General features: G+C 44.3%; 1 protein-coding gene across 1 annotated transcript in view; it reads right to left on the minus strand.

Annotated features, from left to right (window-relative positions):
- Nucleotides 1-24,086, minus strand: part of myo15aa (myosin XVAa) — a 93,355-nt gene that overhangs the window by 8,507 nt on the left and 60,762 nt on the right. Inside the window, exons 34-54 of the mRNA XM_056288347.1 lie at nucleotides 23,959-24,053; nucleotides 21,898-22,033; nucleotides 18,387-18,451; nucleotides 18,083-18,220; nucleotides 17,838-17,913; nucleotides 16,364-16,514; nucleotides 16,103-16,196; nucleotides 15,661-15,772; nucleotides 13,323-13,438; nucleotides 13,127-13,186; nucleotides 10,486-10,561; nucleotides 10,160-10,275; nucleotides 9,759-9,877; nucleotides 8,990-9,131; nucleotides 7,104-7,215; nucleotides 5,212-5,286; nucleotides 4,086-4,288; nucleotides 3,867-3,991; nucleotides 3,344-3,407; nucleotides 3,129-3,201; nucleotides 1,340-1,413 (exon numbers count right to left, since the gene is read on the minus strand). Of these exons, the coding sequence (XP_056144322.1) occupies nucleotides 1,340-1,413; nucleotides 3,129-3,201; nucleotides 3,344-3,407; nucleotides 3,867-3,991; nucleotides 4,086-4,288; nucleotides 5,212-5,286; nucleotides 7,104-7,215; nucleotides 8,990-9,131; nucleotides 9,759-9,877; nucleotides 10,160-10,275; nucleotides 10,486-10,561; nucleotides 13,127-13,186; nucleotides 13,323-13,438; nucleotides 15,661-15,772; nucleotides 16,103-16,196; nucleotides 16,364-16,514; nucleotides 17,838-17,913; nucleotides 18,083-18,220; nucleotides 18,387-18,451; nucleotides 21,898-22,033; nucleotides 23,959-24,053 (2,222 nt within the window). The remainder of the gene's footprint in view (nucleotides 1-1,339; nucleotides 1,414-3,128; nucleotides 3,202-3,343; nucleotides 3,408-3,866; nucleotides 3,992-4,085; nucleotides 4,289-5,211; nucleotides 5,287-7,103; nucleotides 7,216-8,989; nucleotides 9,132-9,758; nucleotides 9,878-10,159; nucleotides 10,276-10,485; nucleotides 10,562-13,126; nucleotides 13,187-13,322; nucleotides 13,439-15,660; nucleotides 15,773-16,102; nucleotides 16,197-16,363; nucleotides 16,515-17,837; nucleotides 17,914-18,082; nucleotides 18,221-18,386; nucleotides 18,452-21,897; nucleotides 22,034-23,958; nucleotides 24,054-24,086) is intronic.

Genomic DNA, 24,086 nt, shown 5'->3' on the forward strand with positions numbered 1-24,086 from the left:
AGATTTGATGTGTCTCCCAGCACAGTGTCCAGAGAATGGAGGAGGTACCAGGAGACAGGCCAGTACACCAGGAGACGTGGAGGGGGCCGCAGGAGGACAACAACCCCGCAGCAGGACCGCTATCTGGTCCTTTGTGCAAGGAGGAACAGGAGGAGCACTGCCGGAGCCCTACAAAACGACCTTCAACAGGCCACTAATGTGCAGGTTTCTGCTCAAACAGTGAGAAACAGAATGCATGAGGATGGTATGAGGGCCCGACGTCCACAATTGGGGCCTGTGCTCACAGCCCAACACCGTGCAGCCCGATTGACCTTTGCCAGAGAACATCTTGGTTTGCAGATTCGCCATTGGCGCCCTGTGCTCTTCACAGATGAGAGCAGGTTCACACTGAACACATGTGATAGACGTGAGAGAGTCTGGAGACGCTGTGGAGAACGTTCTGCTGCCTGCAACATCCTCGAGCATGACCGGTTTGGCGGTGGGTCAGTGATGGTCTGGGGAGGCATATCCTTGGAGGGCCGCACAGACCTCTACGTGCTAGCCAGAGGTACCATGACTGCCATTAGGTACCGGGATGAGATCCTCAGACCCATTGTCAGACCATATGCTGGTGCAGTGGGCCCTGGGTTCCTGCTCATGCATGACAATGCTCGTCCTCATGTGGCCAGAGTGTGTCAGCAGTTCCTGTATGTCGAGGGCATTGATGCTATGGACTGGCCTGCACGTTCCCCAGACCTGAATCCAATCGAGCACCTCTGGGACATCATGTCTCGTACCATCCGCCAACGCGATGTCGCACCACAGACTGTCCAGGAGTTGACCGATGCCCTGATCCAGGTCTGGGAGGAGATCCCTCAGGAGACCATCCGTCGTCTCATCAGGAGCATGCCCAGACGTTGTAGGGAGTGCATACAGGCACGTGGAGGCCGCACACACTACTGAGCCTCATTTTGAATCGTCTTTAAGAATTTCCACAGAAGTTGGATCAGCCTATGTTCTCATTTTCCACTTTGATTTTGAGTATGATTCTGAATCTAGACCTTAATGGGCTAATGATTTTGATTTCCATCGATCATTCTTAGGTTATTTTGCTCTAAACACATTCCTCTGTCTAATAAATAAAGATTTTCAGCTGAAATATTTCATTTGTCGAGGTCTATATTGTGTTTTTAGGTGTTCCCTTTATTTTTTTGAGCAGTGTATGTGTAGCTGTTATGTGTTGTATAAATTCACATCAAACATTGTGTCTGTGTGCACATCCGTCTGTTTGTTCGCCTGCTAATTTTTCTGTATGTTCTTCTGCATATGTGTGACAGTGGGAGTGAGAGAATATATGTACCTTCAGTATGTTGATGACCAAGTCCTGTTCAGTCTGACCTTTCAGAGGGCAGTCTCCCATGAACTTCATCACGGCTAAACAACAGCAGAGTAAATGTGAAAAAAGATGGAAAAACTTTTCGACAAAACAAAATCTTCCTCTCCATTTTCCACCAACCAGCTCCTAACTCCGCCATGCCACCCAACATTACTAGCTTTAGTATTATTACATCGGTCAAGATTTTTTTTTTCTCTTTAAAAGGATTGACTCAGCTCTTGATATGGACTTTGGATATTTGACGGTGAAAGGTGAGTTTCCATTGTATTTGTAGAAGTTGATGGTTAATATAAGTGATACCTAGTTGTATTTTGATCTGTGAAGAGTGCTCTAATAAGAAAAACTGCAGTCCTCAAAAAATTCCTAAGAAAATGTCACCATCTTTCTGCCCATCTTCATCAGCCTTCTCCTCCCCTCACTTCTCCCCTCTTTTCTCTCCCTCATGACCCCTCTCTCCCTTTACGCACCCCTCCAATGGTGGACTGTAACTAAGTGTATTTACTGAGGTAATGTACTTTAGTACAATATTGAGGTATCCAAAGGAGTTGAATCAAGTGCAACTGGACTTGGTATATATCCGTGAAGATGTTTCGCCTCTCATCCAAGAGGCTTCCTCAGTTCGTGCCTTTCTGACTAGACCAAGCTAGTCTGACTGGCTGGTGATGAGACTCAGAATTTATCCTCTTGGAGTCGTTGTCAGAGCTATAGATGTCCATGGCTCTTTGTGTCCCGATGTTTACCAATGCCCGTCGTTATCAAAGCCATAGATATGAGTGGTTCTTTTGTGTACCGATGTTTGGCCGCGCCCGTCGTTATCGGAGCTATTGATATGCGTGGCTCTCCTGTGCTCCGATGTCCAGCCGCGCCCATCGCCATCGGAGGTATTGATTTGCATTTGTTTAGCAGCGACGGTCGTTGGGGGTATTAGTTTCGACTTCATTATTCAGTGGTCATGAGAGTCGTTGGAGCCGTTAGTGACCGACTGTTGTTCTTGGAGGCTAGGCTTCTTGAGTCTCCTGGGTAGAGATGAAAAAGAGCCACAAAAGAGCCACTCATACTGACTAGCTTCGTCTAGTCAGAAAGGCACGAACTGAGGAAGCCTTTTGGATGAGAGGCGAAACGTCTTCACGTATACCAAGTCCAGTTGCACTTGATTCAACTCCTTTGGATAACCATGACCTGGATGAATGAGAACATTCACAGACATGTTGCGGAATATTGAGGTACTTGTACTTTACTCAAGTATTTCTATTTTATGCTACTTTATACTTCTATGCCACTACATTTCAGAGGGAAATATTGTACTTTTTACTACACTACATTTATTCTACAGCTTTACTTACTAGTTACTTTGCAGATTTAGATTATTAATACAAATTATAAATAAACTAATAAATTATGATATATTTTTTATAGGCCAAGATACACAGCAGTATATAAAGTAATTAAAATTAGCTCCACCTTTGCCAGCTGCAACATTAAAGTGATGAACACATTAATGCATCAATAATTATAGTCCAATAATATGATATATATGATTCTGAAATGGGCCACTCTGCATAATGAGTACTTTTACTTTTGCTACTTTAAGTATATTTTAATGCCAATACGTTTGTACTTCTACTTTAGTAAGATTTTTGAATGCAGGACTTTTACTATTTTTACACTGTGGTATTGCTATTTTTATTCAAGTAGAGATCTGAATACTTCTTCCACCACTTCACCCCTCCCACTCCCAGGAGCCCTGTCTCACCCAGGAAGATGTCCGCCGCCACTCTGTTCATCCCACTATCAGAGAAATCGATCAGAGACTCTTGGATCGGAGACTGGAGAGAGACCAAATGTAAAGAAAATATCAAGGATAAATGCCTGGGCTGTTTCTCCTTCAGTTCAAATTCATCAGAACAAATCTGTTATATGAAAAAGTGGGCCTAAATGTGCTTTGATGTGAACTCGGCTGTATGTCACCTTGGAAAATTTAACCATGTCAATAGGGTCCCTGCCTTCCTTCCCCTTCTTGGTCTTCTGGTCACTGTAGACAATTACATAGGCACAATATACAGGCAGTGGTCACTTATAAATAGTTACAGCAATTATGAGTTCAGGGCTTATTTAAAGTGTTATCCTGATAGGTATGATGTTCTTTTCTTCAAAACATGGATGCATCTAACTAGCAAATAATAGATGTTCAATGTGTTTGCCTGAGGAGGACATGGTGTAGCGCTTACCTGAATGGGAGCTGTCATTATCGCCTTGTGTGTTTATGTGTGTATATGTGAGTTTTTATGTATGTGTGTGGGTGGGTGCAAGCATGTGTATGTGTGTGTGTGTTTGCAGGCAAAGTTGGGTGTGCTATCACATCTTTGTGATCATCTGTAGGTGCATATGTAATATGTGTACTGTATGCATGTATATAGTATGTATGTATGCACAGAATTTATAGCATGTGTGTGTGTGTGTGTGTGTGTGTGTGTGTGTGTGTGTGTGTTACCTCCTGTTTCTTTGTGCCTCTCTGAAGTACTTCTTGGCAAACTCTGTCATGTGGTACTGGCTGCCATGCAAAGGTAGATCCTCCAGGTCTACACTCACACTGTCTCCGTACAACTCATTTACCACCTAACATACACAAGACAAAAACCCACAGACGCATTAGCATTTATGCACTCTCACGTAAACAGGGCAAAAAACACTTATATTTCCTCTTGTGTACCTCTGTGGAACGATCGAGCTCATGGGCGGCAACTGCCGAACCCATCGCTACAGCGACTGCGGCTGAGGCGGCAACCTGTCCCTGTCTGTCTCGAGGCTCCACCCTCTCAGCAGGTAGAACCAGGAAGTCTGGGGCAGCCACTGGATGAACGTACTCACTGGGAAACACTCCAGACTTCCCGTGCACAGCTCCGAACCGCCAGCCTGCACACACACACACACACACAGCAGTTGGTATATACAGTACATAGATAGGTAAACAAAGGTGTTACACACAAATGCAGAGCTCCAGCATGCAACACACGACTATCTTTGGCTAATTTGGCTTTCTTTGGCTAATTACCAAGTCTCATGGAATAATATGTATGGCACAAAAGCTAAATGAACCTCAGTAACATCATAAGAACTATGAGGGGATGTGGTGGAGAAATAGGCATGTCTCTGGAATATCATCAGTTTGAATCCCTGTGTAACCAGGTTACACCTGGTTGGCTGGGAACAAGCTTGGGTGGGGAAAGTAAATAAAAAAAAGGTTTTCCCTTTTGTCTGCAACATCTACTGACACTTTTGAATATCTACTTCTGAGTCCATAAAACACTAATTTCTCAAGTGAAACTATTCAGTGGCCAGCACTAGATCGCTGTGGTTTTACTAGAAAGGTCAACTGTATGAAAGTGGATTAAAGTGGGTAATTGTGTGAAAAACAGCGTTCAATATTTCTTGGATACAAGGACTACTGAGGACATTTATAGACTTGCTCTAACTGCTTCGTTTTCATCCAATACATCTAAAGGCATATATATATAATTTTATTTTTTTTCAAGGTAATTGGCTAATCTGTTTCAGCTCCATAACAGTGATGGTAAGATCCAGTGTCCTGATCAAGAACCCCTCAGTAGGACAATTACTGTCACAGGGCAGAAAACCCAGGCCCTTTAGTTAAAAGATTGTCACCTTACTCAATACATCCTTCTGCCACCCTTCTGTAATAACAATACAAGGTCACAGCATCTACTATCACAGCACACCCAAATAAAACCAACCACGCAGGCACAGTATGGCCCAAATAGCAAAGCAGTAAACACACACTTGCACCCACAGGGCCAATGAGGCACATCTAAACCCACCAAAGTCAGGTGTGTTTCTCTTCAGCTCTTCCAGAAGTATGACTTTCTTCCTTACTATGCAGCCATAATATTTGCCTGCACGCACACACACACACACACACACACACACACACACACACACACACACACACACACACACACACACGCACGCACATATATACATACACACAAGCACAAACATATGTTGCATGAAAGCACATAATCCCACAATCTCTCACAAACACACATATATATATATACACACACACACACATATAGCCATACACATAAAGCAAAAGGATATACACTCACCGGCCACTTTATTAGGCACACCTGTCCAACTGCTCGTTAACGCAAATTTCTAATCAGCCAATCACATGGCAGCAACTCAATGCATTTAGGCATGTAGACATGGTCAAGACGATCTGCTGCAGTTCAAACCGAGCATCAGAATGGGGAAGAAAGGTGATTTAAGTGACTTTGAACGTGAGATGGTTGTTGGTGCCAGACGGGCTGGTCTGAGTATTTCAGAAACTGCTGATCTACTGGGATTTTCACGCACAACCATCTCTAGGGTTTACAGAGAATGGTCCGAAAAAGAGAAAATATCCAGTGAGCGGCAGTTCTGTGGGCGAAAATGCCTTGTTGATGCTAGAGGTCAGAGGAGAATGGCCAGACTGGTTCGAGCTGATAGAAAGGCAACAGTAACTCAAATAACCACTCATTACAACCGAGGTATGCAGAAGAGCATCTCTGAATGCACAACACGTCGAAGCTTGAGGCAGATGGGTTACAGCAGCAGAAGACCACACCGGGTGCCACTCCTGTCAGCTAAGAACAGGAAACTGAGGCTACAATTCGCACAGGCTCACCAAAATTGGACAATAGAAGATTGGAAAAACGTTGCCTGGTCTGATGAGTCTCGATTTCTGCTGCAACATTCGCATGGTAGGGTCAGAATTTGGCGTCAACAACATGAAAGCATGGATCCATCCTGCCTTGTATCAACGGTTCAGGCTGGTGGTGGTGGTGTAATGGTGTGGGGGATATTTTCTTGGCACACTTTGGGCCCCTTGGTACCAATTGAGCATCGTGTCAACGCCACAGCCTACCTGAGTATTGTTGCTGACCATGTCCATCCCTTTATGACCACAGTGTTCCCATCTTCTGATGGCTACTTCCAGCAGGATAACGCGCCATGTCATAAAGCTCGAATCATCTCAGACTGGTTTCTTGAACATGACAATGAGTTCACTGTACTCAAATGGCCTCCACAGTCACCAGATCTCAATCCAATAGAGCACCTTTGGGATGTGGTGGACCGGGAGATTCGCATCATGGATGTGCAGCCGACAAATCTGCAGCAACTGCGTGATGCTATCATGTCAATATGGACCAAACTCTCTGAGGAATGTTTCCAGTACCTTGTTGAATCTATGCCACGAAGGATTAAGGCAGTTCTGAAGGCAAAAGGGGGTCCAACCCGGTACTAGCAAGGTGTACCTAATAAAGTGGCCAGTGAGTGTAGAAAAGCATTGACACACATGGCTGACAGAAGCAGAAAGCACCTGATTAGCATTTAAGATATTACTATGCCTATACAGAAAGTGTGCTGTCAAAAGCTGGAAGTGTGAGTGAGTGAGTGAGTGAGTGTACGTGCATGTGTGCTTGAAGATTGTGTGTGTCAACTAGCATACTCACTTTAACAGCATTAAGAGCATCAAATTCTTCATCTTTTTTTTTAAAATCCTGCTGATGTATGCTCTATTGCTTATTGTGTGTTTTAGGGTTGATTGCACTGTTTTTACTGCTTTGTTTTGTTGTGTTTGATGTGAGATGACCTTGAGTGTCATGAAAGGCGCCTTTAAATAAAATGTTTATCATTAACTATTATTATTACTATTGTGTCTCACCAGCCTCCAGCTCCTCCATGTGCAGAAGTCTAATGATGTCTCCCTTATGAAAGCTGAGGAGAGTTCTGTCCTCAGTGATGTAGTTCCTGACCGCCACTACATACTCCGAGTCCTGAGAGAGAGAGAGACCTCACACATCTTCCTTCACCGCAAATTTTCAACCAACCAAATACAAATGGAAATTGTAACGGCCACCATGCAAACATATAGAAACATAATAATGTTGACATTACATAAATAGTCTTTACAGTTTCCTGCAACTTTTTTGCTAATTCTAGGTTAAAATGTGTATGTGTTGAATTTTGGGTGGATGCTTATGCAAAAGATGATATCATTGTGCCAATAAGGGTCCATAAGCCAAAAGTGGAACATACAGAGAGAGGCTAAAAGACTGAGAGCTAAATAAGTACAGCATGATATGATATGATATGATATGATATGATATGATATGATCCATCCATCCATTATCTAAACCGCTTATCCTGCTCTCAGGCTCACGGGGATGCTGAAGCCTATTCCAGCAGTCATTGGGCGGCAGGCGGGGAGACACCCTGGACAGGCCACCAGGCCATCACAGGGCCGAAACACACACACACACACCCATTCATACCTGGGGACAATTTAGTACGGCCAATTCACCTGACCTACATGTCTTTGGACTGTGGAAGGAAACCAAAGCCCCCAGAGGAAACCCATGCAGACACGGGGAGAACATGCAAACTCCACATAGTGGACGACCTGGGATGACCCACCAAGGTTGGACTACCCCGGGGCTCGAACCCAGGACCTTCTTGCTGTGAGGTGACCGCGCTAACCGCTGCGCCACCGTGCCGCCCATGATATGATATATGATATGATATGATATGATATCTCAGAAAGTTGAATCAGTTCATCTGGACACAATGTTTATTGGGAGAAATGTTTCAAGGCTGGGGATACCTGCAGTCAAATGAGACTGAAGACGTCACTTGGATGAGTGATGAAACATTTCTCCCAATAAATGTGTCCAGATGAACTGATTCAACTTTCTGCGATTTCCTTACCTGGATTATTGAGCAGCCATCAAAACATGATACGATACGATACGATACGATATGATATGATATGATATGATATGATATGATATGATATATGATATGATATAAATTGATTTAGTTATCAGTAGCATAAAAGTTTGAAACACAAAACAGGAATATAACCTGAGTGTGCAGAAAATCAAAAGCATAAAATGCGACATCAAAATTGACCTTGCAAACAAACCCAAAAAGCGCGTGCGCGCGCACACACACACACACACACACACACACACACACACACACACACACACACACTCACTCACTCACACACACAACCATCTTTATCATCATTGGTGGTCACTCGGGGTTGAGTATGACTGTCCTCCTTCTGGGTCTTCAGGTGGGTGTAGAGGCCGATCCTGGAGTCGCATAATGGGAGGATGCCTGTGCATGACAGCTTTTAACATGGAGTGGCTGATGCGCCTGTAGCCACCACACGGTCCTTGGCAGGGGGTGGCCAGAGTCCAATGGCATGGAGAACCAAGACGACTGGGGACCACCCTCTGTTGCAGCCTTCATCCGCCTTCACTGCCGCTGTGACCTGGAGACATCTTCCGCCAGTTTTACTGTTGAGGTCTTTGTTGGCTCGTGCTTCATCTGGGACCTTCCCCTTTGACCTATCCACCTTGGGTGACCCTACCAGGAGCCAAGCTCCGGACGGCAGAGCTCTTGGGATCACTAGTACACACAAGCTTCTCCACCTTGGCAAGGTGAGATCCAGGAAAAGACACACACACACACACACACACACACACACACACACACACACACACACACACACACACACACACACACCACAAGTTCACTGACCTTCTTGAGTTCAGTAAGGAAGTAGTCAATCATATGCTTGATCTGTGGTGCCTTGGCAGAGAACAAGATCAGCTTCTCGTTTGTCAGGTTGAACTCCAGCATGTTCTTGGACGGGATCGAAACAAACAGAATGTCCGAGTAGCTGCACAGGCAGAGACACAAGAACAAGGAGAGAGGTCTAATGTCAAACAAATCCTTTGGCACAATAACTCTTGGCCATGTGGCCACATTGTTTGAATGTGTGAGGGTTTTGCTTTTTTAAGAAATGTGAAATAAGATTTGAATCTCTAGACACAAGTTTACCAGCATTTGGCCAACAATCCAAATCAAATTCTGGTATATTACATGTTTCAAATAGCATAGTTGGGTTACAATTTTGACACATTGAGAAAACTAAGGAAGCATATGTAGTTCCCTTGGTGGTAAAAGCAGAGAGAGGGACCAGTGGATCACTAATTCACTTGACTAGAGGTTGAAATTCAATTTCCCAATAAAATTGTGAAGTGGGAATGTTTTTGTTTGAATATGAGGGTCAAGATTTGATGCAAGCAAGGGCAGAGGGAGACAGTGACAAAATAATTTTAAAGGACAAAATTATTTGAAATCCAGCTGTGATATTTCACTGTAGTAAAGGAAGAAATGTGTAAAAACATCTCCATTCATCAATTTGAAAGTATGACGCATGAAAATTTCCTTGCATGTAGTATATCCAAACTAACATTGTTTTGTTATTGAGCATGCATCAAGACAACATAGTTCTGTGTTGTACCTGTAAGGTCTCAATACTCTAAAGTAGTCTGGAGCAGAAGCACTGCTCCTCACCATCTTAAGCAGCTTGATGCCTCTATGAGAGACCGATAACACCTGTACACCTGTCCCAACACTACCCTGGAAAACACACACACACACACACACACACACACACACACACACACACACACACACACACACACACACACACACACACACACACACACACACACACACACAGACTACACAAACACAGGCAGGTGCATATACTCACACACATAAAAATGAGAATGGACAAAGTTCAATGCACTTTAACTGGATTGTGTGAAGCCTCAACTGGATCAACGCAGCACTTTGCTGTTGGCTTGTGCTGGGATGAACCACTGTAGTTCACAGCATTGTGTTTCCTTGTTGACTCACAGAGGCTGGGAAGAGGCGGGAAAAGTAAATCTCCCAGGAGTCTCTGGCCATCGCCACCACTTTCTTCTTCACATTCTCATCCTGTGTTCCCGACATCTGATCAATTTTGTTCTCCACTGCCAGAAATGATGGGGTGAGATGGAACCGGAGTCAGTGGATGCATAAAGAAGAGGAGCAAAAAGAAAGGTATGAGAGCGCCAAACTGAATGTTAGCAACAATAGACTCTGCAAGGAATAGATTTGGATTAGCAGTTGAATTACTCGAAATAACAATACTACAATCTCTGTGTGAATTCATATTACATGACACCATACATTTTTCATACCAAAAAGGGTTTTCATCTTCTGTCTCTCCTCCTGGGTGACTCGGATGCAGGCCTCAGAGAAAATGTCATGGACAATCTGAAGAAAACATTTATTTAGGTAAGCTCGTCTGACACACACTCTACAGCATTAAAACAACTGGAATCATTACACTAACAAGCACTCAAAACCTTAGACAAGAAGCCATTCACTTCTCATCATTGCCATATTCTAAAAAAGTATCATCTACATAGTTGGGAAAACCTCATCAAATACAAAAATATCTGCCTAGTTTATAAGATCATGCATGGTTTCGCTCCTCCTCCTCTGTCCACCTTCATCAACTTTAAATCTACCACAAACAGAGCTACTAGAGGTGCAGCTCGAGGCCACTGCACAATCCCACTCAGGACAACTGCATTTAGCCAGGCCTTCTTCTCCTTTAGAGCATCACATCAATGGAACTCAGTACCACAATCAATTAGAGTTCCCATCCTATTATTCATTAAGTGTAATGTCAAGAAATGGCTTATTAAAACCAACAATGTCAACATTGATGCTATTCGCACACACCTTTAACATGTTGTTGAACTGTATTGTACATTAGCTGTGTTGTATGGCTTCCTTTTTTTGCCCCCCCCCCTTTTCCCCCAATTGTATCTGGCCAATTACCCCACTCTTCCGAGCCGTCCTGATCTTTGCTCCACCCCCTCTGCTGATCCTGGGAGGGCTGCAGACTACCACATGTCTCCTCCGAACATGTGGAGTCGCCAGCTGCTTCTTTTCACCTGAAAGTGAGGAGTTTCACCAGGGTGACGTAGCATGTGAACGGATCATGCTATTCCCCCCAGTTCCTCCTCTCCCCCGAACAGGCGCTCCCAACTGACCAGAGGAGGCACTAGTTCAGTGACCAGGACACATACCCACATCCGGCCTCCCACCCGCAGACCCGGCCAATTGCATCGGCAAGGACACCTGACCAAGCCGGAGGCAACACGGGGACTCGAACTGGCGAGCTCCGTGTTGGTAGGCAACGGAATAGACCGCCACCCTACCCGGACGCCCTTATGTCTGCTTTTTTATATATATTATTTTCTATATTATCTTTTTTTACATGATTTGTATATTATGCATATATTTTCTTGTTTGTTTGCTCTTGTCGTTCTTGTATTGTATATTAACTATGTTGTATGTTTATTTTTTTGTGTGTACTATTTTATTGTCCTACGATGCCTAACAACATCAGGCAAAGGGACTGCTGATGGAAACTAGCCTATTAGCTAACTCGAGTACATTTACATTTGTTTCGAATGTTGATTAATGTCCAATTGTCCCTTCCCAAATAAAAGTTTAAATTTAAATTTTTAAAAAATTGCAAAAAAAAATCTCAGTTTTACAGACTTAAACATTTAATGTTTATTATCATTAATTCTGTTCTAAAGTGGAGTGCTGAAGTGCTCATCAGATTTTTTAATTTTAAGATTGAAAAAAATTCAGGAAACAGCAAATAAAGCACTATATGAATATCATCCTTAAAATAATAAAATGATTGTGATATGTCTGACATTTGATGTTGATATCTTTGGATACCTTTTATTATATTTTGTTCCCTTACACCAGTTAAGAACATAATTCCATCCATCCATTATCTGAACCGCTTATCCTGCTCTCAGGGTGGGGGGATGCTGGCGCCTATTCCAACAGTCGTCAGGCGGCAGACGGGGAGACACCCTGGATAGGCCACCAGGCCATCACAGGGCCAAAATCCATACACACACACACACACAAGCACATTCATATCTAGGGACAATTTAGTACAGTGGATTCACCTGAGCTACATGTCTTTGGACTGTGGGAGGAAACCGGAGCCCCCGGAGGAAACCCACGTAGACACGGGGAGAACATGCAAACTCCACACAGAGGACGACCCGGGACAACCCACCAAGGTTGGACTACCCCGGGGCTCAAACCCAGGACCTTCTTGCTGTGAGGCAACCGCACTAACCACTGCACCACTGTTCCACCTAAGAACGAAATTAAAAAAAAAATTGGGATTTTTCCCATTTTTCCTCCCCAATTGTACCCGTCCAATTACCCCACTCTTCTGAACCGTCCCGGTCACTGTTCCACCCCCTCCGCCGATCCAGGGAGGGCTGCAGACTACCACATGCCTCCTTCGATACATGTGGAGTTGCCAGCCGCTTCTTTTCACCTGACAGTGAGCAGTTTCGCCAGGGGGACGTAGGGCATGGGCGGATCACGCTATTCTCCCCAGTTCCTCTCCCCCCCGAACAGGTGCCCCGACTGACCAGAGGAGGTGCTAGTGCAACGACCAGGACATATACCTACATCCGGCTTTCCACCCGCAGACACGGCCAATTGTGTCTGTAGGGACGCCCGACCAAGCCAGAGTTAACACGGGGATTCGAACTGGCGATCCCCGTGTTAGTAGGCGATGGAATAGACCACCACACCACCTGGACACCCGTTAAGAATGTAATTTAGAACGTGAAATATGGCTCGCAGAAAACAGTTGTGTGTGTGTGTGTGTGTACTGTCTCTGAAGCAGTCCGCAAAAAGATGAACACATGATAATCTGCTAACTAGCTCTCCCGTCAACAAAAGAGTTACCATAACCACCAATTTATATGAAATGACACTGACCTGTTTGAAGAGAAGGTCCAGTATCAGAGGGCTGTTGATGGTCTCTTTTGGGTAGAACACCTGAAAACACAAGATGATGAATCTATGTCATCACTGTGTCTGTTTCTTTTTGTGATAAAGGTAAAATCATTTAATATGCACCAAATCATTTAAGAAAACGTTTAAAATTTAAATAGTCAGATGTCATAAGTTAAACCTCCTTCCTCAGGTACAGCTTCCAGGGTACATTGGTGTAGGTGTAGTATTCTTCACTGGTCCGGCTATGGAGTTGGGTCTGAATGATTTCCTCTTCTATTGGCAACTCTCTAGAGACTAAACATGCGTGTACACACACACACACACACACACACACACACACACACACACACACACACACACACACACACACACACACACACACACACACACACACACATGTAGTTACATGCGCATTCAAGCACACATAAGGGAAAATATGTGCGTTCTACACTTCAATACAATGTGATATGTAATATGTTATATTTCTTCTTTCCTGGATCAGAATCTGACAAGTTAATGTAAGTGGGGATTTTTGAGTTGTAGTGACTGACAAAGTAAATGACTTGAGGCCCAGATTTCTGCATTGAAACCACAGGAGCCAGACACGCCTGTGTTTCTGTTGTTGTTTGACGGCCGTCTGAGACTTCACTGTGTTTTACACAACTGGCTGTTCGCCACAAATGTCATGCTTTTGTGTGCACACGCATGTGGATTAATCACAGCCCAAATATCTAAACCTGGGTCGACAGAGAAAGATGTTAACCCACCGTCATGATACGAGTTAACCATGACTGCATTTATTAGGCTATGTAAAGAGGAAACTTGGACAGAAACTCGGATTATGTTGAATGTGCTCTGTATGATAGGATGACACTGCTGAAAGACAGAGGTCATGTAGAAATCAATTAAGCGTGTTTTGCTGGCTCCACAGGAATATATAAATTGCAAGTAGGAAAGTACACACAAGTAAGGTTGGGTTCATTCTGCAGTTTATATAATTCTACCACAGGAACAAGGGAATGTAGACATTTAAACCAATTTTATTTTTCTGATTTTAGTTGGGAGGAGTTTGGACATAATTGTGCATTTTTCATTTTCTCTTGAATATCACCTTTCTTTTTTCATTTCGTGTTGAAGGCGTATGAGTTTAAATACTTGAGGTGAACAGTTCAAAGTAACGGGGAGTGCAGAAGAGAGGTGAAGAAGAGAGTGCAGGCAGGGTGGAGTGGGTGGAGAAGAGTGTCAGGAGTGATTTGTGACAGAGGGTACCAGCAAGAGTTAAAGGGAAGGTTTACAAGATGGTTGTGAGACAAGCTATGTTATATGGTTTGGAGACAATGGCACTGATGAAAAGACAGGAGGCGGAGCTGGAGGTGGCAGAGTTGAAGATGCTAAGTTTTTCATTGGGAGTGACGAAGAAGGACAGGATTAGGAACGAGTATATTAGAGGGACAGCTCAGGTTGGAGGGTTTGGAGACAAAGCAAGAGGCAAGATTGAGATGGTTTGGACATGTGTGGAGGAGAGATGCTGGGTATATCGGGAGAAGGATGCTGAATATGGAGCTGCCAGGGAAGAGGAAAAGAGGAAGGCCAAAGAGGAGGTTTATGGATGTGGTGAGGGAGGACATGCAGGTGGCTGGTGTGACAGAGGAAGATACAGAGGACAGGAAGAGACAGAAACGGATGATCCGCTGTGGCGACCCCTAACAGCAGCAGCGATAAGTAGTAGTAGCAGGGGTAGGTTATTATCTTAACAAAATTAACATATTAACTTTTACGAGATGACTGCTTGTCATTCATAGGCATTTTCTATTTCTCATCATAACCATGCACAACAGACTCCACAAAAAACAAAGCATGTGAAGCACAATTTCAAAATTAAGAACATGGAGGTTTGTAGTTTGGCCTGTAGTCCCCCCCCTTTTTTCTCCCCAATTGTACTTGGCCAATTGCCCCACTCTTCCGAGCTGTCCTGGTCACTGCTCCGCCTCCTCCGCCGATCCGGGGAAGGCTGCAGACTACCACGTGTCTCCTCTGACACACGTGGAGTCACCAGCCGCTTCTTTTCACCTGACAGTGAGGAGTTTCACCAGGGGGACATAGCATGTGAGAGGATCATGCTATTCCCCCCAGTTCCCTCTCCCCCCTGAACAGGCGCCCCGACTGACCAGAGGAGGCACTAGTGCAGCGACCAGGACACATACCCACATCTGGCTTCCCAACCGCAGACACGGCCAATTGTGTCTGTAGGGACGCCCAACAAAGTCGGAAGAAACACGGGGATTCGAATCGCCGATCCCCTTGTTGGTAGGCAACGGAATAGACCGCCACACCATCCGGACGCCCCTGGCCTCTAGTTTCTAAAGAGGAAGAGTGCAATGGGCGAAAGGTGATAACTGAGTTATTGAGACAAAATAAGACAAATCTTTATAGTGTGATAAAATAATGCCAATAAAAGTAAAGGAACAATCAACTCTAATAAATCTGGACATTACTGAGGTGTGCGAAACACTTACCTGGTGGCAGGGTGGGGCTCTCTGGGCCAGTAGTGTGAGGTTTGATCATTTTACCTATCCCTTGTTCTCTTGGATGAGAGGACAGAGTGGGGGATGTTGGTTTCCTCTGAGTCTAAGAGGAAAAATAGAAAAAAGATAGCAGGAAGAGAAAGCCAGAGAGAGAGAGAGAGAGAGAGAGAGAGAGAGAGAGAGAGAGAGAGAGAGAGAGAGAGAGAGAGAGAGAGAGAGAGAGAGAGAGAGATGAAAAGACAGGTCTATCAAACCTGTTAAGCTCACTTTATCCATTTACAGATCAGGTCAACGTCATTGTTTTCTGATGGCCTTAACAGCTCAATCTCATTGCAAAACATTTTGAAGATATGAGTTCATGTGCACGTGTTTCTGGTGTATGTGTGTGTGTGTGTGTGTGTGTGTGTGTGTGTGTATGTGCATGTGTGTGTACTTGTGGTGGTGGGTTGGCCATCTGGTCTTTAAGAATCTCCATTGCTTCATCATGGGGGTCAGGTTTCTTCATAAACATCTTCCCATCTCCTTTCCTGCAGGGCACAGATACATGCATGCACGCATACACATGCATACATACACAAGCATGTTTGCACCCACAGAGGAAAGTCCAAGTCAAATACGAGTGAGAATAGTGTGAATACAGTTTGATGAGTACATTAAAAAAACAAAAACATCTGTTTGTGTCAGAGTGTGTTACCTTTGTGTTGGAGGAGGTTTGGTAGGAGCTGGTGTGCTGGGAGGTTGGTACTGTCTGATGATGTCCTTGATGTCGTGGCTGGGCTCCATCCTCTCGGTGTTATTCACACTGGCCCGTACCACATCCTCAGGAGGGGGGCCTCGCGTTGGACCTGGAATGAACCACTCTGTCACATTGCTCTGATCAAGCATACATGTTGTACGTATGCGGATATATTTTTCTGAAGGCATAGATACAATCTTTCCTTAATTACATATCTTGTAGTAATTAATTAGTGTTATAACATGAAATTAGAAGTAAAAATGGGAGGTGCATCCAGGTGCCTGAGTTAGCTATAGTGCATTAGGTAAGAGACAATGTCATTCAATCTGATCAATAATACATTCTGATATCCCCATTAAGCACAACCTTTCTGTGCTTTACTGGAGTGACTGGACGTGTGATTTCACAGGTTCAAATCTGGCTTATGGCTTATGCTGCCATTCTTTTTTATCCTTCCTTTCTATCTTAAATTTATGTTGATGTGGAATTTTTGTGTGTCAGCTGGAGGCAGAGTCACATCAGCAGCATGTCTGCTGGGGCTGTCAATCAGACACAGCTGAGACGTATTAGTCACTGTAGGTGTCTCTCCAAGTGAAGATCAGTCACTGAACTATGTGAGATGCACCAGAGCTGACAGCAACACTGCAATATAGAAATAGCTGGAGTCAAGTTGGTGTCAGTCTTGAACCAGAGGAATTGGTGATATGTTGGCCTGTGAAAGGTTAAAGTATAGGTTGTGTCCGGGTGGTGTATCCCGATGCCTACCAAGGGAATCCCGACTCGAATTCCTGTGTTACCGCCAGCTTGGTCGGGTGTCCCTACAGACACAATTGGCCATGTCTGCAGGTGGGAAGCTGGATGTGGGTATGTGTCCTGGTTGCTGCACTAGCACCTCCTCTGGTCAGTCGGGGCGCCTGTTCGGAGGGGAGGGGGAACTGGGGGGAATAGCATGATCCTCCCACACGCTTCGTCCCCCCTGGTGAAACTCCTCACTGTCAGGTGAAAAGAAGCAGCGGGTGACTCCACATTTATTGGAGGAGGCATGTGGTAGTCTGCAGCCCTCTCCGGATCGGCAGAGTGGGTGGAGCAGCAACCGGGCCAGCTTGGAAGAGTGGGGTAATTGGCCGGATACATTTGGGGGAACCCCCCCCCCAAAAAAAAGTATAGGTTGTGCTGGAGTCATTAAAAATGGGCATTCAGTGCAACTCCATGTCAGACCTTCTGTTATTTCCAGAACAATCCATGACATATGTGGACATGCCATGAATACATAAACGATGTTTAATGGTTGGCAGGTTTCAAGCTGTGTGTGTGTGTGTGTGTGTGTGTGTGTGTGTGTGTGTGTGTGTGTGTGTGTGTGTGTGTGTGTGTGTGTGTGTGTGTGTGTGTGTGTGTGTGTGTGTGTTTGTATGTGTGAGAGCTTACGACATACTAATTTTTCGCTGTGAGTGTTGTCGTTGGACAGAGGCAGGGACATGCTTGTAGGGTGATTCTATACTTTCTCTGGTCTGCAAAAACACAAAGAACTGTGATAAAAGAGCGATACAAGTTGATTTCAATTCAGTGTCCGGTTCATGCTGTAATTTGTGTTGGTGTCGGCATGCATTTGTGTGTATAGGTGCTTTTGCGTTTATGCATGAATTGCGTGTATCAAAATGTGTGCATGTTTTTACTCACAGGGCTGGGCGTGTGGGAGCACTGTGGGGAGCATGTGTGCTGCTGTGCGGGCGGCAACTGGGGGACCGAGGGGTTGGCGGGGAAAGAGGACAGCATCTGCTGCTGAAGTGCCATTGCCTGCATGGTCATCTGCTGGGCCTGGGACACACACACACAAACGCAGAAAAAGATATACACACAAATACAACCACAATTTTTCCACCATATATAGATAGCTATTCACATGCTGCGAAAGGTTAAATATTGCTCAGTTCAGTAGCTGTCCATTGAACAGTATTTGCGTGGTTAAGCTGTGAAAACGGACCAGAATGATGGCTTGCTGGTTGATGATGGCCTGTTGCTGCTGATGCAGTACTGTCTGCTCTGATCCTGGACACACACAGACACACAGAGAAAAACAACAAGCAAGCATGCACACATTAACACATGGATATAATTTAGTATTTTTCATTTTATATGGAAGAGAATATCAACCATCAACACACACACACACACGCACACGCACACACACATGCACGCACAGTCCTCTGCAAATGCCTTACAGGTTTCTCTGGCATTCGTTGAATTGCCTGTTAGGGTATAAAGCCTATGTAGACAAACTCAACCCACAATGCATTGCACTGCTGTTAATGAAAGCCTTGAGATTAATATAAGCTTAATTTTTTTCTTTCTTTTAATTGACCTTAAACTAACCTTAACAACACCACGCCCACACACCGAAGGGCCATACATGCTGACAAATCCAACGCACACCCTTTTTTTTGTTTTTTTGTTCATGGTACCTGGCACACCTGGCATCACAGGTAAGCCTGGCAGCACAGACATGGCAGGGAGAGTGGGCATCCCTGGAAGAGCGGGCATGGGAGACAGACTGGGAGCCCCGGCGGTAGGTGTAGCTACACCAGCACCTCCATCAGTAATAGCAGAAGACACTGGGGCAACAGCGGTCGAAGAACTAGTCGGGGTCTGTATGGGCAGAGGGCTGGGAGGGGGGAAGTGTGCCGCCGGGACTACAGTAGACGGAGCGTCTGGTGTAGTTTGTTGGTGATAGGGGTGTTGTGGCTGGTTGTATTGGTGGTATCGCTGCTGCCGCTGATGTTGTTGTTGCTGTTGTGGTTGTTGCTGATGTTGTTGCTGTTGGAGATGGTGATGATGGTGATGGGAGGGGATTGGCATGGCAGGGATGGGTGGTATCATTCCTCCTGCTACAGGTAGCACTGGCACAGCTTTGGAAGTAGCAGGCGGGAAACAGGATTAGGGAGTCAAATGCAAGTAACCTGGGGTCAGACTGTTTAGGGTCAAATTCAGAAAGTCGCTTTATAGAGACGTACATTTGGATGAGGCAAGGAAGTGAGGTATACTGGTAAAGCTTCATGCTACTTTATATAATAAGAAAGCCTGAGGTTTATGCAAAAAGGCTAAAATGCTACGTGGTTAAGAATCAGTTACACATAAAATGAGACACATTGGTATTTTTATCTGTTGCCGGCCTACGAGACTAACCTCATGAGGACATACTTAAGAGCTTTATGATGACAGAATGACACTCCGAGACGACAAGTGTTAGAGATTCGGTAGCTAACCTCTCAGGCATCCATATTACCAGACAGGCATCTGTCACAACACTGTGGTTAACATGAGGAAAGATACAAAACCTGCAGGCAGTTAATATATCAAGAAACCGGTGATAATAATGCGATGTTTATATCCTTCCTTAAAAGAGAAATTTAATCTTTGCACTTCAGAATCAGAATCAGTTTTATGTGGCCGAGTATGTGTAGGTCTACACATACAAAGAATTTGACTTCAGTTCCTCCATTGCTCTCCATGTACTTACACAGAATAGACATACAGTTAAAACAGAGACAACAAGGTAAACAAACATTTCACTCCCTGTGGAGCCATCAGAACACACGGTCAGCTACAGAACGGCAAGTCAAGTTAAGTCAACTTATCTTTGTATAGCGCTCGATCACAATGGTGCCCCCAGAGGACTTTGCAATCACATTTCATTCTCCAACTATAAAACTAGAAGATGTGCCAATGCATGACCCCCGCTATAACTTATAGATCCATGGTGGTACCTGATGGCCTCTTTGTTATTTCAATGATACAGACAGAAATGTTGTATCCTGGGGTAAATGTGGGTTCAGTAGAGACACAGACAAATTCAAAGACACTTCTGCCAGAGTCACACATGACTGTGGAGAATAAATGAGTCCTCTGGGGTTACAGTGAATGGCCGTTGATGCATCACCTATGAGGGGAGATGGGCCGACTGCTCATTACAGGCTGCAGGCTGTGAGAGAGAGACTGAGGCAGGAGAGCTGTAGATCTGCGACAATAAGTCCTCTTAACAACTGGAGCAGTTTATTATTTTCAACTTTCAGCAACAATATTATCCAACTTGAAAGACAGGAGAGCAACAGCTTATTTAAACCTAAAATTGTAATGACTTCATGGTATCCTATGATGCAGCTAACAAAATCCCAGTAGATTCATAAAATATCTATCCGTCTGTCTGTCTGTCTGCCTGTCTGTCTATTTAAGTCTGTAAGTATCTGTTTGTCTGTCCTGTAATCCTTCCTTGTCCTTTACTGAATCTTATACTAGTCTAGCTCATACTAATATAGTATATAGAGAGCTGTAAATTTGAACCCCTTACATCCCGCACCAGACAACCATGTAGTCGGTTCACATTGTCACATGGATCAACTCCAGAATATCTGAACATGAACATCCATCCATCCACCCACTGTCTGAAACCATCTTAATCCGACTGAACATGAACTCCCCTCCTTGCGAATGCAGTTACACAGACAACGAAATGAATATTACATTGACCATAAGAGGATGCATAAGAATTGTTGTATGTGAATCCTAGACAGGGGAACCGTGGCCCCAAAACCCTGTTATACTGTTGTTAGAACTATTTTCATCACCAGGACTCCACTGCTGAGTATTTGAGACCCACTTAGAGCAAGCTGCATTATTGATGCCTGTCGTGAAGAAAGGGTTGACGGCACAGAGAGAGAGAGAGAGAGAGAGAGAGAGAGAGAGAGAGGAGAGAGAGAGGGTGTGAAGGACAAAAGGATCACTGACAGACAAATGGAATAACAAGTGAACAAGAATATGGAAATACAGTTCGTTGTTATGCTACAAAGTGTGCAATAAGATGCTTTGCAAAGAAAGCTAGTTAGACATATAAAAAAACAGACCAACAATGCAGTTAAACACAATAGAAAAACAGACATTAGGCATGACTGTAAACGTACACACACACAAACCTAAAAGCATATGAAACAGTCACACAAGCACATATTCAGACAAATATTGTTTACATATAAAGGATGACATTCAATATAATTAACACATAGTAAACACGCAGAACCAACTTACACAGACACACACACACACCTTAATCCATCGATGATCTTTAGGCATGACTGTTTGGCATTGTCTAGCTAATTTGTAATCCCCTATTACGCTCATCAGTATCAGTCATCTACCCATTTATTTTCTTTATTAAGTGAATGCAAAGTCCTTTAGCAAAGAAGTTGCTTCTGGCAACAAGTGTATGTGCTGATATACCCATTGTGTGCTTGCACTAATTGCACTTGACATGACATGCACTCTTGGCTACGCTATAATTAGTATAATTAGTATTCAGTGTTCAAAGAATACCTGAAAGTTGACACACAACTATACCTTCTAGCTGCAGACTGTCTTGTATCAGATAACAACTTGCCTTTGGATAGCAGTGTCTGCTAAATGAGGAAATGTAAATGCATCCAGACACAGACACTGTGCCTCACCTCCAGGGTGTATTCCTGGAGGATAGGGTCGGCTGGGGGCTGCTTGACCTTGTTCCCCCTCTCCCCCTCCACCTGCGATGCCTATACCACCTCCTCCCTTCATCCTCCGTGAGACACTGGCTGTCCTCTCCATGTCCTGATACATAGAGAAGGGAATGATGGAGACAGAGAGAAAGAATGAGTGATTTAGTAGTGAGGATAGTAAGAACGTAGTGAAATATAGAGCTTGGAAAGCCACTAAGAGTATGAGTATGAGACAGTAAGAGAGAGAGAGGGGGGGGGGGACACTAGCAGGATAATGTGAGAGAGACTATTGGTTGATTCAGCCCCCCTCTGAGCCAACCAACAGAGGCATGGGAATTGAATACTTCCCAGGGAGTACCGTGCACACCGTAAGAGAGGCTCACACACACACACACACACACACACACACACACACACACACACACACACACACACACACACACACACAGCCCAGTACAGTGTGAAAGATGTACTTTGAATGCCCATCGAGACAATCAATGTTCTTTTTCAAAGCAGCTGCGTGAGGTGGTCTATACTGATATTTGTTGACGCCATCAAAGACATGAGAATTTTCAGTTCAGTTTTATTTTGTTTCCCCTTTTCATCAAAAGGCCTTTTGTGATTTTGCAGAATGCCATTGTCAAGAAAATGGTTTTCATCAGTGTATATATACAGATAGACAGACAGATAGACAGACAGATAGACAGATAGATAGATAGATAGATAGATAGATAGATAGATAGATAGATAGATAGATAGATAGATAGATAGATAGATAGATAGATAGATAGATAGATAGATAGATAGATAGATAGATAGATAGATAGATAGATAGATAGATAGATAGAGGTGAAAGTGTACTGCCTGCAAGTACAGTTAAATACGGTAAGTCGCTCAGTAACCTAATCACCCCCGTGCCAAGCCATCAGGTCTGTCCCATTCTTATACAAATAGTCAAACTGGATTATATGTTCCACCCATCCATCAACACATGTCCACTCACATTCAGAAGGCTGATCAGGTGAAATGAAAGCATGATGTGACAGCTTTAAACTCATTGAACGTATTCTGTGGCAAAATGTGTAGTATAGTTTGGCTGCTATGGCCAATTAGAGAAATTTAGGGTAGGGGTGTACATAGTGAGAGTTTGGAATTAGTTGAGGAAGATAAAGTGTGGATTAATTCAATTTGATGCTTTTTAAACACTGTGTTAGGCCAAGGCAAAATGGGAATTGAATTTAAGTACTGAAATTGTAAGTGACAGCAGTCTATACAGATGAAAAAGGAAACGAATGACAAAAATAAAGACAAGGGCACCCGGGTAGTGTGGCGGTCTATTCCATTGCCTAACAACATGGGGCTCGCTGGTTCGAATCCCTTTGTTACCTCCAGCTTGGTCGGGCGTCACTACAGACACAATAGGCTGTGTCTGCAGGTGGGAAGCCGGATGTGGGTATGTGTCCTGGTCGCTGCACTAGTGCCTCCTCTGGTCAGTCGGGGCACCTATTCGGGGGACTGGGGGGAATAGTGCGACCCTCCCACGTGCTACGTCCCCCTGGTGAAACTCCTCACTGTCAGGTGAAAAGAAGCGGCTGGCGACTCCACATGTATCGGAGGCATGTGGTAGTCGCCAGCCCTCGGATCGGCAGAGGGAGTGGAGCAGCGACCGGGACAGCTTGGAAGAGTGGCGTAATTGGCCAAGTACAATTGGGGAGAAAAAGGGGGAGGGGGGGATTAAAAAAAAAAGACACTGTGAAGCTATAGGCAGGTGACTATGTTTTTGTCTTTACGTTTGTATTACATGAGCATAAGCAATGACTTTGAGGACTTTTCCATTTCAGCATCAATTTTCCATTCATGTGAATGACCGATGTTGACATTGACCTTTCTTTCTATTTGGCAATTTTTCTATTTGGTGAGATGCAATTTAAGTCTAGAGTACGAAATGTGTCGAAGTGTGCATGTGTGTGTGTGTGTGTGTGTGTCTGTGTGTGTGTGTGTGTGTGTGTGTGTGTGTGTGTGTGTGTGTGTGTTTACCAGGCTGCTGTCTGACAGTACAGGGTCAAACAGACTGTCCAGATAGCGGTCCATTCCTCGGTGAGTCTGACCATCACTGAATGCATCTGACTCCACTAGCCAAAGACAGTTGAGAATCGATTAGCTTT

This window comes from Lampris incognitus, chromosome 10 (assembly GCF_029633865.1).
Source record: "Lampris incognitus isolate fLamInc1 chromosome 10, fLamInc1.hap2, whole genome shotgun sequence".
Classification (NCBI taxonomy): Eukaryota; Metazoa; Chordata; class Actinopteri; order Lampriformes; family Lampridae; genus Lampris; species Lampris incognitus.